Genomic DNA, 19,695 nt, shown 5'->3' on the forward strand with positions numbered 1-19,695 from the left:
AACTGGTGCACTTGCAGTTTGCCTAAATTATGAGAAGTACAAACTGGAAACAGCAAATTACATGGTTAGCTATAAGTCACACACAGCTAGGGGGAAGCTGACAGTTATATTTAATGTTAATGAAAAGTTGGCTTCAATGACATTTGCTTCCAAAAGCAATCACTATACCTTACTAATGATACATTAAATAAAGGGTTTTAAATGTAATAAACTGCCAGATGAATCCAAATTTTTCTATTAAAGGCTCTATAATAAAGGTTTTTACAAAGATTTCTCTCTGCTTGCAGTTGAGCACAGCTGGTGTGAGACTACCTCCTCAAAGTTGTGTCACACCTGACAGATCTCAAACTGATTCCAGTAGAGCTGCAGCTGTACTGCAAACCTCATCTTAGTGCAGTGTCAAAACAACTTAAAGCACTGCCAAATGTGCAATATATAATATAAAAATATCCTTTGCAGAAAATTTGTTGTCGAGAAGTTAATTATGCTCTTTTTTAGTTGCATGTTGACTGAAGAAAATTATAGATTAAAATTAAGAAACTCAAGAAATATATTTTACGACTCTTATCATCTACATGATACAAGGATAATGTCTCCTTGGAGATGGTAGTGTAGGAAGCCATTGATGGGACTTAAGTTGGCTGGGAATCCAATCTGTACCCTACAAGTTTATCTGGAAATATGACATGTGCTTTCTTGGGAAGGCCCCACTAGTGAGCAAGATCTTATGCACTTTCTTGCATCTTATTGTCATTTTTAGGGATATTGAAACAAAATATGTTAAACCCTGATAAACTGAGTACTCAAGCGAAATATGCTGTAGATGAACTTCAAGTTCTGTCTCAAGTGGAGATAAATGTTTTGCCACCATGAATTCTGACCTTCCTCTAAGCCGACAGTTTGAGTCCTTTGGATGGCAAATTGCTGGAGGCAACTGCATGCATTGACTGGGGTGATGGGGGTTTGCTGTGCTAGTGTGTTTTTGGCAGATCACTTTATAGATTTTTATTTAGGCAGCTTTCAAGGCCAGGTTTCAAGACTCGAGTTCTGCCTATCTGCAACCAAACATTGTAACCAGTGTATCAATGCTGGTTCAAGATGTATAACAGATGTATAGTATACTATCAGGCACTCCCATTTCCAGGTCTTCTGTAATACTGCATCACATGGGCCCTGGATATCAGTTGGAAATGTGTGATTCCTTTCTTAAGCCAATCTCAACCCTTTTCCTCCATCTTTATCACTTTTTTAGGTAAAAATCATAGCGTCAAAGAGAAATTCAGCACAGAAACAGGCCCTTCGACCACTGAACACGCACCAACCATCAACAGCCCGTTTACACTAATCCTACATTAATCCCATTCTCCCTACATTCTATCAACTCCCCAGATTCCACCACTTGCCTACACACTACAGGTAATTTACAGTGGGCAATTGACCTACCAACCTGCATGGACACCCGGGGGAACCCATGGGGTCACAGGGAGAACGTGCAAACCTCCACACAGACAGCACCCAAGGTCAATATTCCTGCATTCCTGTTCGTTCTTGCATTTTTAAAAAAAAAACTGTTACGTTTTCTACTGAAACATTAATTGTCTGGGCGCAGTTTTTATGAAGCCTGCACTGTTCTGTCACCTCATTGTTCCTTTCTTTCTGCACATTTCAGCAATGTCCTTGAAGAGATTCCATGAGCACAATGATAAGTCTGTCACTCAGCTTGGATCTATGCTTTTCACCAGACTAGTATCTGGAGCCAGGTGAGTGACTGAGTAATTGGCACCCTTAATGCAGTTATTGATTGCGTTGAGCTTTGTTTTCCTTTTCATATGAGGATCATGAATGTCTGAATTGGGTATGTGAGCTGCATCCACCAAGACTTGTCATTTTTAAAAAAAAGCAGCCATCCCCTGCCATGTCACCAATCTACTGTTAGTGAAGAAGGATTTTTTTAAAAACTATTTTACAGTATGTTTTTCAGTATTTTGTTATTTTATTCAAAGTTTGAATTTAATAGGGTCTTATTGAACATGTACATAAATTCAACGAGTCAATCCCACTTCATTTTCTTCTCTCTTTCCTCCAGAGTTGTTCCAGTCCGCTCAAAACAAAATATAAATGGCTATACTTTCCAAGGATTTATGTCTCACACTAATTGCTACCCGTGCCCTTATTTGAATGCTGCATCAGCTATTGGAATAAAAAAAGAAGATGTGGATCTTTTTATTAAGAAACTGGACAAATGTCTCAAGAACTTGCTGAAAGAGAAAGGAATTTCAGGAACAGAAATGGAAATTGGAACGGCAATGCTGGAAAACTCCAAAGGCGCTGATATCGAGCAATTGTCAGAAACTCTTCAAGATACCCTAGAAGTTGGGACTGATGTGGTAAATCAGGCTGTCTGATACCCTTCAAATTACTGTCCTTGCTCGTTTCAGAGAATGTTCAGAAGTGCATGACTGAAAAATAATACTGATGTAGAATTATGGAATGATTCTGATTCATATCAGAGAAGCTAATGCTTCTGTGATAGTCAGGCGAGAATGGTGAAGCAATAAATTAACTACTGTGATCTATAACTAATTAATGGTTGGTTGTCAGTTAGCTTAACGTGTATATTTTGAAGCTAAAGTTTAGATTGGGTGTTGGAGGAAAAAGGGCAAAATAAAAAAAAAAGGAAAATAATTGAAAATGGTTTTGAATTTGTACTGGCACTGCAGGAATATCCTGTATGTGCTTTCTCCAGAGCATTTAGGATAACTTGTCATTTTTGTTTGACGTTGCACAATTTTCTTTGTTTATTAAAAGCTGTTAGAATATGTGTATGTAAAAATGAAGCATGCAAGTATGAAAAATGTTTAGCAAATATGAGTGGTTTTTGTGTTTTCTTAAGGCAAGAGTTGGGAATAATGAATGATGCATTTATTTTTATCTGAGGGGATTATTTGGTGGCCCAGCATTGCCTTAAGAAACCACTTATCTCCTTTGCACTAGGCAGTATTGGGCTTCAGCTCTTCAGACACTTGTCAAATCAAATCCGCTATAGACTACATGGAAAAAAGCCAGGAATCATTTCACTTGAGACCCTTAACAGGCTATACTGACAGAGTTAACACCCTCAAAGTAAGTTATCATTCTGCAACAGGATTATAGACCAGGAACCTAGTTATATTTGGGGCTCAACTGCACACAGACTAAATAGTTGATTTTTTTTCTTCCTCTCCCTCTGCAGCGTGGATGTCTTTTGCGGTTGAGATTTAAGTTTAAAAGGAAAGTAAATATGATTTTCACTTTGATTGCATTTGAAGAGTCTAGTTAGTCTATAAAGCCACTTCTGTTCCAAGAGGAAGAAAGAGAGTAATGGGACCAGATAAAGAGGTTGTTCCATATATTGCACTTTTATTTTAAACTCTAAATGAAAGAGAACACAGCTACCCAATCCCAAAATGCTTTCATGATGTTTTCTAATTCTGCTCCAGTCTCGGCTCATCTAATGATAAAACCTTTGTCAATCCTTTTTATCTTTAGGTTTGATTATTGCAACATTCCCCTAGTCAGCTTCCCTTGTTTGACCTCTGTGGGTTTGTGGTGCCTATGTTGTAACTTGCACAAAATGCTGTTCACTCATTCTGTTCACCCGGCAACTTATACAGGTTCCAGGCTCAGCAGTGCCCCAGTTTTGAAATTCTCATCTTTTGCTTTCAAATCCCTTCATTGCTTCACCCTTTCCTACCTTTGTAATCTCGGCGACTCCTACAACCCTTCCAGATCCTTTGCTCTTAAGTCTGACTTATTTCTTCATCATCCCTGCAGTTTAACTGCTGCATCTTTGGCAACTGGATCTTAAAGTGCTGAGACCCTGTGATCAGGAATTCCCTCCTTAAACCCCTCCTCTTGTAACATTGTCTTTTCTCTGTAACCAAATTCTTGGTCAAAGGCCCTAATAGCTCCTTGCTGCTTGATGTAAAACACCTGTGAGGCATCTCGATGTGTTTTGCTACATCAAACATGCTATAAAAATGATATTAACGTGTTGGAAAGAAAAAAAATTGCAGATGCTAGAAATCCGAAATAAAATCAGAAAACATTGGCATTACACAGCATGTTAGACAGCATCTGTGGAGAGAGAAACAGAAGTAAGATTCCAAGTCAATGACTTGGCATTAGCACATATAACATTGTTGTTCTTGTGATAAAGGACTTGAGTGAGACTGTGGGCTTTGAAACTGTACTAATGGGTATCATTGTGCTACATTTACAGATGGAATACAAAAGCGAAAACCAGGTAATTACCAAGTGTTGCTGGTAATGAGAATCAGTGTCACAATCCATGTTGTAATACAACTGGAATCTTTCTCTTTCACCATAATAGTGATGCCATGGGATTACTGTGTTGCAATACAGGAATCTGAACAAACAGAATCTAATGGAGAACTCAAACCATGCCTGATTTTTGCTTTTGTTTTGCTTCATTTTTTGCATGCAGCATGAATCTGTCTCCAATTTTCATTAACATCTTTTATAGCAAAATTACTTCCCTAATGATTGAGCTGAGATTGGGATTTTTTGCCCCCCTCTATCAATTGGCTTCTCATCTTTCACTCTCCTTAAACAGGCCTCATCCAAAACTCTGTTGAAACACTAACTCAAACCAAATCCTGTTCACCCTCCTGTGCTTGGCTCGTTACTCAACAGCTATTGAATTATTCAATACTGCTCTTTCCTTCCTCTCCTATCAATGTATTTAAATGAAGCTTTATATACTGTGATTATTTGTTTCTGTTAGTACTGCAATAACATATCTTGGCCATAATTTGTAAAACATTGTTAGTAAACTATTTTAACATCCACTTACCATAACTGTGAAACTTTTTATCACTTATTTTTTTGATTCACTAAACAGAAATGGCTTTGAAATTGCACTATGGGGTACTAGCACATAAACATTTAATACATTCTTCTGAAATGTCTCTACGCTACATTAAGTGTTGAGTTTATATTTACAGAGCAATTTCTGCCTGGGGCTTCAGGTGATGTGGGGCCTGCCTAGGGTAACACTTCACAAAGCAACTCAAAAGCAAATGTCATGTACTAGTTGAAAGTCACTGTTGTATCCTTCATTATGCTGATGGTTGAAGAAGGGTTCATGCAGGTCAAGAAATCCCTGAGTGGAAGGATGTATTGCTAACTTGTAGAATGAGGCTAAATACCCATCTGTGACAGTATAAATTATCAGATTAAACTGCTTGCAGCAGCAATTTGGGTTACTAATTAGCTGTGGAGCTTGAGGTAGTTCTTCATTAGTATTTAGGACATACCAGTTAAGGGCAGCAAAATGGAGCAGCTCGTGGAGCTGTTGCCTCACAGCTCCTATGTGCCAGGTTCAATTCTGACCTCTGATGCTGTCTATGTGGAGTTTGCATATTCTCCTTCTGATTGTGTAAGTTTCCTCCAGGTGTTCTCGTTTCCTCCCACATTCCAAAGCCACGCAGGTTGATAGGTTAATTGGCCACTATAAATTGTCCCTGGTGTGTAGGTGAAGGGATGAATCTGATGAATATGGGAAGAATAAAATATAATTGGTATAAATGAGTGTTTGATAGTTGGGAAAGTGGGCAAAATGGCTTGTATCTATGCTAAATAACTCTGATCAGTGCTTCATTCAGCCCAGAGAAATGTTATCAAATTTGAATCTCTGGCCGTAATAATGCTCCAGTAAAATCTCTCTTTCCTCTATTTTAGGTCAACAGAGACTAGGAATCTTACTTTGAGCAAGCTCTTGGAGAAAGCTGACCAATTAACTGGCAGCCATCAAATCTCAGCCATGCAAAGGTCAGGACAGGCTAGAGATCAAGTCCTGGCCCATCTGACCTCTGGCTCCACTGCAGGACTCACTTTGAGCTCATCAGCATAACCAGTGAGATGCTGAGGAGAGGGGAGATGCACTTTGAATCCAACCTCAGCTTTGCTCCAGGGAAGTCTAGTGTAGGTTGTACAAGACCATTCATTTGAATGGGATTACTGACCCAATTCGGGGGGGAGGATGGGTTAGGAAGAAAAGTGATGTGGTTATTTTAGTTTATTTTAATATTTTTAATGATTTAGCATTTTAAGGTTTACTTGCATTTATTTTACCTCTAATATAAATTATATATTTTGAATAATTAAATCTATTTTGAATAGTTTTTATATGTCCTCGAGTTTCAGAGACGTTTAAAAATAGTTCAGAAGCCTTTGACAGGTAGATTTAGAGGGCAGGGGCTTGGTGTCTGAGGCAACTTACCCCTCAGAACACACTCTACCTCCTGGGCCACCTAAAGGGCAGAGAATCCATTCCTCCACCTGCACAGTTTGTGTGGGCACTATGGATAAAGAGCCCACCTTGCTCCAGCCCTCGTGTTCAGAGAAGTGTGAAAAACATTTGATGGTGCATTTTGCAAATCTCACTGGAAAAAGGTCCAAGATGATAACAGTTTCGTGAGGCAAACGGTGCATCCAAGAGCTTGATAAGCATCAAATCCAATGATCATTCTCCATACCCAGCGAGTTTCAGGGTAGAGAAGGAAACAAAGTAGAAGCGGAGTGAAGTAGAGTCAAATTAATTTGAGGAAAGGAAGTTGAGCAAAACAAGAATTTCAAAATAAAATCAATTTTACGTTTTAATGACCTTTAGGAACAATTTACTACTTTCAAGAATGAGATTCTGCAATTTCAATTGTTCCCTTGCAGTGTTGGTGGGGCTGAGTGACATTATAAAAACTATTAAATTAGTCTTTACCTCATTGACCACCAGCCCTTACTTTCTGCATCTCTAGTTTAATTCACAACTAATGTGTAGACGCAACAATTTCGTGAAAAGCACGGTGAGGTTGATAGTGAGATTGAGTTTTAGTACTTCATAGCATCTCTCTCTGTGGGCACAAATAGTTGGGTTACTTATGCAATAATAGCATCATGCACCATTAAACCCGCTGTTATTTTTCCAGAATATCCTGCTGCAACATTAGCTCCCTGTAAAATTGTTCTGTTTTTAAAAGAACTAATATTTCACTCAATTATAGAGTCAAAGAATTGAAAATGCAGAGGCAAAAGAATGTTTATTATACATGGCAGGCTGGTTAAGTAAACAAGCAGGGGATGCCTGAAACAGTGTAAAATTCTTATGTAATGGATGATGGTGTTTATGTTTATAAGGTATTTGTTTATGGTATTTCAATCCTCATGCTAACTCAAGTGATGCAACTTAATTACTTCCTGTCAGAAATAACATCACATTTTTTAAAAAAAATACCAAAAAATATTGGGAGGTTAAGAGGAAAGAACTGTAAAATGGAATGGATCCTCAAGTGGTTGGAATGGCAGATGCGATGGATTATTATGCAGACTTTTTACTGCTGGGAAATTATTTCAAATCCAGAGCCATCCAAATGGAGTTCTCTTCCATCAGCAACCTAACTGAAATTTGTTCAGGCATTCTCAAACTTAATGCCTCACGTTGATCCATTTTGTTTCAAGCAAATTGATAGTTTCACTCACATCTTGCAAGTAGTCGCAGCAAGTTTTAATATATTTTCATACGATGTAGAGGGAGGCTAGTTTGCCCCTTAAATCTATGCCTGCTCTCACAGCATTCCCATTAGCCCCATTCCCCTATTAATATCACTGTAACCTATTCTTTGTCTCATGCTTATCAACTCCACCCCCCCAATTATCCTGTCAACAACCTAGACAAGGGACAGTTTACAGGAGCCAATTAACCTACCAGCAGTACATATTTGGGATGTTAGAGCAAATTGAAGTATCTGGGGGAAAAACCCATGTGGTCACAAGGAGAACGTGCAAACGCCACACAGGCAGGATTGTGAACCCAAATCAGCAGAGCTGTCAGACAGCAGCACTAACTGCGTGCTACCATGACATAATAATAAAATTGCCCTACAACTGATTTACCTTATATTAGAGGACTTTATTCTGACACAGGCTATTAAAGTGGTAATGCATTAAATACATTTGACTCCTCAGTGATGAATCCACATCCAACTCACTCAATGAGCATACCACCCAGATAGAAACTATATATAAAGCAAAAGACAAGTAGTTGGTTTGAACGTTTGGTTAGATAATAATATTTACCTACAGTAGTTTGACTATGTGAATTTTTTTTTCAACTTATGTTTGAAGTGTTCTGTATATCTGATTTGAATCAGGATGGGAACTTTGTATAAAGTGGATGGTTAACCAGGGATAGAGAGTGTAAGAAAGAGGAACACTGAATCTAAACACTACTGGGAGCCTTGGTATCACAGACAAAGTGACAGGCACCTCTTCTGAGTATGCAGATCCGGAGATCTTAGTTGATGGAGATCCAGAAGAAAATTCTGATGGCTTGGGGCTTCTGGAGGCCACCAAGCAGAGAAATGAAGTGGCAGTGGGAGGAGGTAGACAGACAGATCAATACACATAGTGATGCTACCAGAACTTGGACCCAGTGCTGCAGGAACTTTAATGACCACACAAATCTTGCAGTTCATCAACACTGGTAGTCATGTGACACTCTCTAAAATGGATAACCTTAGAACTTTCCAAATTATATTCCATCTGCCAACATCTTGCCAACTCATTTAACCTGTCTATATTTCTTTGCAGGCTCTTTTGGTCCACCACACAGTTCGTTAAGCCATCTATCTTTGTATCGTCAGCAAATTTGGCTACCGTACACTCAGTCCCTTCATCCAAGTTGTTATATAGAACGTAAGTAGTTGAGGTCCCAGCACTGATCCTTGTGGCACCTCACAAGTTGCTGACTGCAAAGCTAAAATGCCCTATTTTTTTCCAACTTGTGGTTTTCTGTTAGTTAACCACTCTCCTAACTGTACCAATATATCATTCTCAACCCCTTGCAATCTCATTTTGTCCTTACGTGGCACCTTATCAAATGTCTTCTAGAAATCCAAATACACTACATTATTGGCTATTACAGAGCCAGCAACCCAGGTTCAATTCCGGTCACTGTCTGTAAAGAGTTTGTACGTTCTCCCTGTGTCTGCGTGGGTTTCCTCCAGGTGCTCTGGTTTCCTGCCACATTCGAAAGACATATGGGTTAGGAAGTTGTAGGCATGCTATGTTGGCACAGGAAGCGTGGCGACACGTGCAGGCTACCCCCAGAGCATTCTGTGCAAAAGATGCATTTCACTGTGTGTTTTGATGTACATCTGACAAATCAAGATATTTATTGGTTTCTTATTTCACACCCCATTTGTTACATTCTCAAAGAACTATAGCAAATTTATCCAACACTTTCCTTTTCATAAAAAAACATACTGACTCTGCTTGAATGTCTTATGATTTTGTAAATTCCCATCGATCTCTTCCTTAATAATGGTTACCAGCATTTTATCAATGACACATGTTAGGCTACCTGGCTAACAGTTTTCTGCTTTGTCTCCTTCCTTTCTTGAACTGTGGTGTTATTATGAGTTTTCCAATTCTCTGGGATCTCTCCAGAATTTACAGCTCTTTGGTAGATTACAACCAATGCATTTGTTTCCTTATGATACTAAGATGCAGTCCAGAAGGTTCAGGAGACTGTTGGACTTCAGCCTCATTAATTTCCCTTTGTACTTTTTTCCTAACCAAGTCTAGACAGAGAACTGGCTCTTCAGATACTGGAGATTGGAGAAGGCTCCCAAACTGACTTTTGGGATTTAGACCTCCTAGCCAGAACTCTTCTGTCCATTCTTCTTTAGCCTCCTCTAGCAAGTGTGATATGTTTTCCCCGCCTCCCTCTCCCGCTCCTATGTTGAAGATCCAGTGAGACCATCACTAAAGCACTAATAACAATTAGCAAGTAAAAGTCACCAGGATCGTATATATCAAGTAAATTCTCAATAACCTCAAGTTGCAGTCCAGCTCTTTTAATGCATTGAGCTCTCATTCAAGTAAGTCTCAAAGAAATATACAAGCAATCGATGATCTCCAAAAACAGCAGGGATCTGGAACTTCTGAAGTGGTACATAATGTGAACTCAGGGACATAGGCTATAAGGTTAACTTAAATGCAAATTGTATTATGAAATCATAGTGTAAATCTAAAGCGAATTTCAAGTATGTCAGACCTGGTTTGTGCAACAGAGCAGAAGATAAGAGGTACCAAAAGGTCCCTATGAGGAATGCAGTTAATTGGAGATAACGGCTTGTTACTCTTACCATCACCATGGTAACCTTAACTGAACAAAGGGATACTTTAGACAGAAGGCCACCAAACTGTGAAGAAAGGCAGGGATCAGTAAGCACAAGATGATCATGCGAGGAAAGTGATGTTACAGTGACTGATTATGTGCCTTCTCTTAGGTTGGTCAAGAAGTGATAACCAAGCATCTGGTCTCTAAATGTGTATAAAAGTGCCATGCTTTGTACAAGCAGAGAGAGAGAATGTGTGCACCACACCCCCAGTAAGGTGAATAGGCCTCTCTTTTCCTCCTCAGATAAAAGATCTATGGAATGAATACATTCTGTTTGACCTGAGAATAGAAAGTCTGAATGATTCTCTTGCTCCACAACACTGACTTGTTCAGACTTGTTTTCCTGTGCATGACTTAGATAGTGATAACTATATGTCCATGAATCCACTTCAAAGAGAAGCCGCCAATTGGGAATTGCATGTGGAATAACATCACCCGTACATGCTCCATTGTGTTTATGCACTAGCAAGAACGCTTCAGACCAGAAGACTTGCAGTTGTGTTTAGGAATCATGTTTACACTAGAAATCAATTGTGCAATGCAGAAAATAAAAAGTGCTATATAATTGACTTAAAAGTCTCTGGAGTGGGATTGGAACCAAGAATCTCTGACAGAGCCTGGTGGGCAACATCTCAATCTGGTTCTCTGCCTGCTCTTGGTCAGGACTAAAAAGTTTGTTACATAACACACTTCTAATAATTGAAAAACAAGTATGGGGTTATATTGAGATTTGCAACAACTTTGACTATATTAATCATCAATTATCTGCATTGGATAATGATTCTACCCTCTGAGGTTTGCTGTATATTTTGTCTGCCCTTCATTTCCTGGTCAATTAGCAGATCTGTTATCTCCCTTCCCTTCCTAAGGTAATGTTGATGGCTACTCCAATTTGCATGAGATTCCTTAAATTCAATTTGAGAAACTTGTCATCTGTACCTGCTTTGTCACTGATTCAACCAAAGGAAGGAAATTTTATCTTCAATACTGAACTGCTCATGAAAGTGGATGAAAAGGACGGCAACAGTATAAGTGGCGATTGAATGATCAGATCTCAAGAGAATTTGGATGAAGTTAAGAAGGTACCTTGTCTTCAGGAAGGCAAGTGAGAGCACACCATGAATTAGGTCATTCTTCATTGCAATTAAAGCAGGCCACCTTGCAAAGAGATTCGGCTGGAAATTCAGAAAAAAACAGCTGCAGTTCAGCACTTCCAACAGATCCACAATGGGAAATCAATTGAGAATCAGAAGCAGATGAGCCCTGTGGGATGACCAGGGAGAATATGGGGTATCATTCTTGAAGTTTAGCTTCAGCTTGAGTGCAGTAGTGTAGGAGACCAAGACTACAGCATTTGATGGAGAGGATTTGGCAACATGCAGTACAGAACGGGGGAAAGGGTGAGAACGGAAGCAGTGTAGCAAATATGCCCAGAAAAGAGATTGGATCAGTGATGACTTGTGCAATGATGATTTGACTAGGAAAGTGGGCAAGGTGGAGTAGGGAAAAAAATCCGTAATTTTTACAAGTCTCCAGCTTTTGCACATATGCACTGTTCTTATGCATAGTCTAATGACGGTGTTGTGGCTGTAAATTCAAAGTAGATTACGATGAACAAAGAGGGAAAATTATATTCAGCAAAATCACAGTAGTTGTTTCTACTGAGCAAAAGGGAAAGTAAAATGGCGAGACAAAATAAAAGTGAGACAGCTAAAGCAGGAGAAGGGATTCAAACCATGGAGCCTATTGTCCAAAGAAGAAACCAAGAAGTTAGCGGCAATATCAGGAGAGAGTCTTCAGACAGAGCTTGGGGTTCATTTATGCAAGGATTTGGGCCTTTGCTTCATTTGAAGCAAAGGCCCAGATCCAAAATGGCTGAGTGAAATTTTCCTGTAAATTTTTGGTCATTGCTATCTTGGTATCTCTAAGGTACAGAAAAATGGTCAGTAATTCAAATTAACCACTGCCTCAACCAAATGACACAGCTGAGACACAAGAAATTCTGCAGATGCTGGAGTCTGAAGCAATACACAAGAAGTGCTGGAGGAACTCAGCAGGTCAGGCACCATCCATGGAGGGAAATAAATAGTCGACATTTCGAGCCGAGACCCTTCATCAGGACACAGCTCGCTGGATATCTGTGCATATATCCACAGATTACCATGACTAAAGAGGGAAGATGGGTTCCCTCCCCATTGATATCGCAATGGGGAGGGAATCCATTCAGCTTTCCATATTCCATTCACTCATGGTATCCAGGTTTCATTGTTTCATCAACCAACTGTTCTCATACTGTGTCATAGTATCTCTCTCCAAAATACTGCAAAATAATTGGGAACTTAAACTCCCAACAAGAGCATTTTATTCACTAAATGCTTACACATTGAGACAGCATTCTTGGTGTAGCTTTCTCCACAGAGACACACAGGGCCTGGAACTTTCCATACACTGAACAATGTTGCAACGACACGGAGGGCCGCTAGTCAGCCTTAAAACAGCATGAAGATCCACATCCAGATGAAGGGTCTTGACACGACACATCAATTGCCCATTGCCTTCCTTAGATGCTGCCTGACCTGCTGAGTTCCTCCAGCACTTTATGTGTTGCTCCAGTTCCAGCATCTGCAGTCTCTTGTGTCTCCTTAAAACAGCAATGTTTGTTAACAACCAATATTACATGTGACACATGATACACTTACCATCTAAAAGAGGGAAGCAAGGTCATTTCTTAGAGAAATACATTGCTAGACAAAGGACAAGGTCAAGTATGATGCAGGGTGAATCAATGGCTTTAGGAAGAGAAATTGAGGGAATGTATACCACTGCATCTGATGTTGATCTTGGATTATGCAATACAGCAAGAACAGTGGTAAAAGAAGCAGATAATATCAAAGATATATAAGTTGTAAGTCATGATGGCGCTTGAAAAAATATAGAGAGACAATTGAAATTAGAGGCATGGAATGAAAAAAGAAATAAAGGACTGCAGATGCTGGAATCTAGATGAAAAACACGATGATGCTGGAGGAACTCAGCAGGCCAGGCAGCATCTGTGGAGAAGAGCAGGCGGTCAACATTTCAGGTCAGGATCTTTCCTCACCTTCTTCCTGAAGAAGGGTCCTGACTCGAAACGTTGACCACCTGCTTTCCTCCACACATGCTGCCTGGCCTGCTGAGTTCCTTCAGCATCATCCTGGAATGAAAAAAAAAAATGGATTTTGATACCTATACAAGACAGACAAAGGACAAATCTGGCGACTTCAGTGCTAAAATTCCTGAAGGAGCAGAGGCAGCAAAACAAAGTGCAAATAAAAAAAAAAATCGCATATCAAAGTAAAAAATCAAACAAGCAGAAAATATCAAAAATACATAGTATATCCATCAGCAGATGAAATGGTCAATGATGTGCTTAATTCATTAATTCCGAGTATGCGAACTTCATTGACAAGGCCAGTACTTACTGCCTATCTTTAAGTGGCTCCTGAAGTGAGTTAGATCATTTCACAGTCTGTTAAAAGTCAACCATCTCTATGCCCTGGTTTGCACAACAGCATACTGTATAAGAACTTTGGCTGCTGCTGAACATGTTTATACAATTAGTGTAACACACTGAGTTCTGTATTTTCTTCGTCTAACTCGGTTTTGCACTAACTCTGCACTAAATTATATTCTGTATATACTGTTTTTTGCAATATTTGTACTTGCACAATTTTTTTGTCCGCGTTTATTTTATGCCTTCTGTTTTATGTATGTCCTCTGTTGTGTGTCTGGGGGAAACAACATTTCATTCCTCCATGTGTTTTTATAGCATATGGGTGAATGACAATAAAGTTACTTGAACTTGAACATGAGTAACATACAGAAAAGACTGGATAAAGATGTTTCAGATCGCGTCCAAGATATCCTGAAGGGGGAGGGAGAACAGCCAGAGGTCGTGGTACATATTGGTACCAACAACATAGGTAGGGAAAGGAATGAAGTCCTGAAAAGAGACTATAGAGAATTAGGAAGGAAGTTGAGAAGCAGGACTTCAAAGGTAGTGATTTCCGGATTACTGCCTGTGCTAAACGACAGTGGGTATAGGAACAGAATGAGGAGGACATTAAATGCATGGCTGAGGGATTGGAGTAAGGAGCAGGGGTTCAGTTTTCAGGATCATTGGGGCCTCTTTTGGGGCAAGTATGACCTGTTCAAAGAGGACGTGTTGCACTTGAATCCCAGGGGGACCAACATACTGGCGGGGAGGTTTGCTAAGGCTACTGGGGAGAGTTTAATCTGGAATTGTTGGGGGGTGGGATCCGTACTGGAGAGACTGGGGAAGAGGTGTTTGGCTCTCAAATAGAGGAAGCTAGGAGTAAGTACCATAGGCAGGTGATAGAGAAGGGAAGTGTTCAGACAGGCTTAAGATGTGTCTATTTTAATGCAAGGAGTGTTGTGAACAAGGCGAATGAGCTTAGAGCCTGGATCGATACTTGGAGCTATGATGTGGTGGCCACTACGGAGACTTGGATGGCTCTGGGGCTGGAATGGTTGATTCAAGTGCCGGGTTTTAGATGTTTCAGGGAGGGAGGCAAAAGAGGTGGGGGAGTGGCACTGTTGATCAGAAATAGTGTCACGGCTGCAGAAAAGGTGGACGTTGTGGAGGGATTGTCTACGGAGTCTCTGTGGGTGGAGGTTAGGAACAGGAAGGGGTCGATAACGTTACTGGGTGTTTTTTATAGGCTGCCCAATAGTGACAGGGTTATTGAGGAGCAGATAGGGAAGCAGATCCCAGAAAGTTGTTGTGATGGGGGATTTTAATTTCCCAAACATCAATTGGCATCTCCAGACAGTGAGGGGTTTAGATGGGGTGGAGTTTGTTAAGTGTGTTCAGGAAGGATTCTTGACACAATATGTAGATAGGCCTACAAGAGGAGAGGCTGTGCTTGATTTGATATTGGGAAATGAACCTGGTCAGGTGTCAGATCTCTCAGTGGGTGAACATTTTGGTGATAGTGATCATAATTCTATCTCCTTTACATTAGCACTGGAGAGAGATAGGAACAGACAGACTAGAAAGGCGTTTACTTGGAGTAAAGGGAATTATGAGGCTCTCAGGCAGGAAATTGGAGGATTAAATTGGGAACAGATGTTCTCTGGGAAAAGTACGGAAGAAATGTGGCAAATATTCAGGGGATATTTGTGTGGAGTTCTGCATAGGCATGTTCCAATGAGACAGGGGAGTCACGAGAGGATACAGGAACCGTGGTGTACAAAGGCTATAATAAATCTAGTCAAAAGGAAAAGAAAAGCATACAAAAGGTACAGAGAGCTAGGCAATGTTAGAGATCTGGAAGAGTACGAGGCTAAAAGGAAGGAACTTAAGAAAGAGATTAGGAGAGCCAGAAGGGGACATGAGAAGGCCTTGGCGGGCAGGATTAAGGAAAACCCCAAGGCGTTCTACAAGTATGTGAAGAGTAAGATGAGATGCAAAAGGTAGGGCCTATCAAGTGCAGCAGTGGGAAAGTGTGTATGGATCCGGAAGAAATAGCGGAGATACTTAATGAATACGTCAGTATTCACTACGGAAAAAGATCTGGGGGATTGTAGTGGGGACTTGCAGCGGCCTGAAAAGCTTGAGCACGTAGATATTAGAAAAGACGTGGTGCTGAAACTTTTGGAAAGCATCAAGTTAGATAAGTCACCAGGACTGGATGAGATGTACCCCAGGTTGCTGTGGGAGGCGAGGGAGAAGATTGCGGAGATGGGAGAGGTTCCAGAAGATTGGAGGATTGCGGATGTTGTTCCCTTATTCAAGAAGGGGAGTAGGAATAGCCCAGGGAATTATAGACCGGGTGAGTGTTACCTCAGTGGTTGGTAAGCTAATGGAGAAGATCCTGAGAGGCAGGATTTATGAACATTTGGAGAGGTATAATATGATTAGGAATAGTCAACATGGCTTTGTCAAGGGCAGGTTCTGCCTTACGAGCCTGATTGAATTTTTTGAGGATGTGACTAAGCACATTGATGAAGGGAGAGCAGTATATGTAGTGTATATGGATTTCAGCAAGGCGTTTGATAAGGTACCCCATGCAAGGCTTATGGAGAAGGTGAGGAGACATGGGATCCAAGGGGACATTGCAGTGTGGATCCAGAACTGGCTGGCCCACAGAAGGCAAAGAGTGGTTGTTGAAGGGTTGTATTCTGAGTGGATGTCGGTGACCAGTGGTGTACCTCAGGGATCTGTACTGGGACCCTTATTCTGTGATTTTTATAAATGACCTGGATGAGGAAGTGGAGGGGTGGGTTAGTAAGTATGCGGATGACATGAAGGTTGGGGATGTTGTGGATAGTTTGGAGGGCTGTCAGAGGTTACAGAGGGACATAGATAGGATGCAAAATTGGGCTGAGAAGTGGCAGATGCAGTTCAACCCAGATAAGTGTGAAGTGGTTCATTTTGGTAGGTCAAATATGTTGGCAGAATATAGTCTTAATGGTAGGACTCTTGGCAGTGTGGAGGATCAGAGGGATCTTGGGGTCCGAGTCCATAGGACACTCAAAGCGGCTGCGCAGGTTGACTCTGTGGTTAAGAAGGCATATGGTGTATTGTCCTTCATGAATCGTGGAATTGAATTTAGGAGCCGAGAGGTATTGTTGCAGCTATATAGGTCCCTGGTCAGATCCCACTTGGAGTATTGTGCTCAGTTCTGATCGCCTCACTACAGGAAAGATGTGGAAGCCATAGAGAGGGTGCAGAGGAGATTTACAAGGATGCTGCCTGGAATGCAGAGCATGTCTTACGAAAGCAGCCTGAGGGAACTCGGCCTTTTCTCCTTGGAGAGACGGAGGATGAGGGGGGACCTGATAGAGGTGTACAAGGTGATGAGAGGTATTGATTGGGTAGACAGTCAGAGGCTTTTCCCCAGGGCTGAAATGGTGGCCACAAGAGGACATAGGTTTAAGGTGCTGGGGAGCAGATATAGAGGAGATGTCAGGGGTAAGTTTTTTTTACTCAGAGTGGTGAGTGCGTGGAATGGGCTGCCGGAAACGGTGGTGGAAGCGGATACGATAGGATCTTTCAAGAGACTGTTAGATAGGTACATGGAGCTGAGTAAAATAGAGGGCGATGGGTAAGCCTAGTAATTTCTAGGGTAGGGACACGTTTGGCACAGCTTTGTGGGCCAAAGGGCCTGAATTATGCTGTAGTTTTTCTATGTTTCTATTACTTCCTTCCTTCCCTGAAGGACTTTACTAAGCCAAAATAGCTTTTATGAAAATCCAGTATTTTCATGGATGTTACTGATTTATTATTTATTTGAATTTTAATTTCCCAGCTGTCATGGTGGGATTCAAACTCAATAGACCAGGATCTTCTTTAACATTCTACACCTTAACCACTAGGCTACCATACCAATGTTTCATTATGTTATAGCTGGATAAAGGAAAAGAGAAAGCCATGAGACTGCAAATAGGCAGATATGCTGACTGGTATTGCAAAGAAATAATTGGCAAATTGAATTGTCTAAACTATATTTTTTAAAGCTGAGTAGTTGTGAAAATGGTCAGAAAGCTTATTGCACAAAACTTACCTCAGTCAGCTAAATGGGTTTATTTTGCAGCATCTTAATTACAGGATTACTTCTGCTGGCCAACAGAACAGTACCATGGCAATGGCTTTTAAGTGACAAAATGGTTTTGCAGAAACAGGTAGATTTGTTATCAAGAATTGTTAATTCTGAAATCTACTGCCAAATTTTATGCTTAAAATAAAGGTTAACCCAATCTCTATTAAACTTGAATCCACTGCACAAAATTAATCAGTATTATCTTCACAGTTTTATCAGAATGGTAGCTAATGTGGAAAATTTATGCTTGTGCAGGCAAGGACGATTTCTGAGGTTGGAAGTTTGGAGCATCTTTACCTAATATTCCCTAAGTGAGGATGCAAGAGTAATAATATTTCATCAGACAGAGTCAAAAGTGTGTTTTAATGCACTAATTTCCATTTGTGCGAAGAATTTTGGCCACTTTAGAGTGACTGAATAACAACTGAAAATGCATTATCATTTGGCCAGAACTACTGGTATGATTGACTTCGGTGGCTTTCATGTTTGGAAGCTGTTTACTTTGTACTACTGGGAAGCTGAACCTTTACTGTTTGCAGGTTTTGTCAGGAGGGGGAAGCAATTCTTTCCTTCGGCCCTTCCTGATTGCTAATGCTAGTATCCAAAGGCAGTCCCCTTTGACATAGGTCTATGGCTCTGTCTTGTCTGGCTTCTCATTTACCATCTCCTGCTGCAAGGTTCTCCTGAATCCTATCTCCAAACCAGGAACTATATTTTGGTGGAGGAAGGAAATGCAAGTTATCATTTTCAACTGAATGTGAAATGATTTATTACAAAGTTATATCTGGAAGCATAAAAGAGCTAAGATCATCTGTGCGAGCTGATACAGCAATGTTATTGTCTGACATATGGTTGTGTCAACTTTTAATGACTCAGCTGTAAGGCAACTGTTAATAAATTGTTAAGTATGCAGTTCTACAATGCTGCAAATTATATAGGGATTATTAGAACTGGATTCTCATCTTAATGATATTTGGGACCAGGTAATGATATTTGCAGAAATGTTTTGATTTTAGTCTGCATCCCTGACCTTCATTTACATGTGGGAAGTAGGAAGCTTGCATTTTTTAATTTATTTCTTTGTAGAATAGCATATTTTTCAAATAGTTTCATGTTAGTACAGCAATAAATATTTGTTTCCTATAGTAAATTTGTGAGGAAATGAAGGTATTGTCCTGTTGACCAAGTGACTACACATTTCCATATTCAAACTTGTAACAGAAGGACTATAAAATCTGCTGGGCCTACTTACAAAGTCTCTTTGAAAAGGGATAGGTTCTCCAAGTTGTGACAGAATTGAAAGAGTTGGGTTAATTTCTCCATCATTTTCCAGGAAAGTGCATCTTATCCAATCCGCTCATGGAAAAATCCCCTTATTCCTGTAACCAATTAATTGAATCTGCATTGCACCACCTCTGAAGCAAGTATGTACTTCCTTCAGTATGGAGCCAACATTCAGGTTGGAGAGGATGACTTCATAGAGGAAGACCTCAGCAGCCAGGACCTTGGCACCGTGTCTGATACTGTGGTCCAGTAGAGGAAGAGACATGCAGTGGTTATTGGGGATTCGATAGTAAGGGGTACGGATAGGAGATTCTGCGATAGCGATAATGAGTCTCGGATGGTGTGTTGCCTCCCTGGTGCCAGGGTACGGGATATCACAGACCGTGTCGAGAATATTCTGAGAGGGGAGGGTGAGCAGCCAGAAATCTTGGTACATGTAAGTACCAATGATGTAGGTAGAAAAAGAGAAGAGGTCCTGAAGGAGGAATACAAGGCATTAGGGAGAAGGTTGAAAAGTAGGACCTCAAGGGTAGTAATCTCAGGACTACTACCCGTGTCGCGTATCAA

General features: G+C 40.5%; 1 protein-coding gene across 6 annotated transcripts in view; it reads left to right on the forward strand.

Annotated features, from left to right (window-relative positions):
* The window catches only part of sepsecs (Sep (O-phosphoserine) tRNA:Sec (selenocysteine) tRNA synthase), a 47,351-nt gene extending 42,568 nt beyond the window's left edge, over positions 1 to 4,783 (forward strand). For all 6 annotated transcript variants that reach the window (XM_052042546.1, XM_052042564.1, XM_052042554.1 and 3 more), the window contains exons 11-12: positions 1,670 to 1,760; positions 2,087 to 4,783. In XM_052042546.1, the coding sequence (XP_051898506.1) occupies positions 1,670 to 1,760; positions 2,087 to 2,405 (410 nt within the window). In that variant the 3' untranslated portion in view covers positions 2,406 to 4,783. The remainder of the gene's footprint in view (positions 1 to 1,669; positions 1,761 to 2,086) is intronic.
* Positions 4,784 to 19,695: the final 14,912 nt, after the last annotated feature.

The sequence above is a fragment of the Pristis pectinata genome, chromosome 2 (assembly GCF_009764475.1).
Source record: "Pristis pectinata isolate sPriPec2 chromosome 2, sPriPec2.1.pri, whole genome shotgun sequence".
Classification (NCBI taxonomy): Eukaryota; Metazoa; Chordata; class Chondrichthyes; order Rhinopristiformes; family Pristidae; genus Pristis; species Pristis pectinata.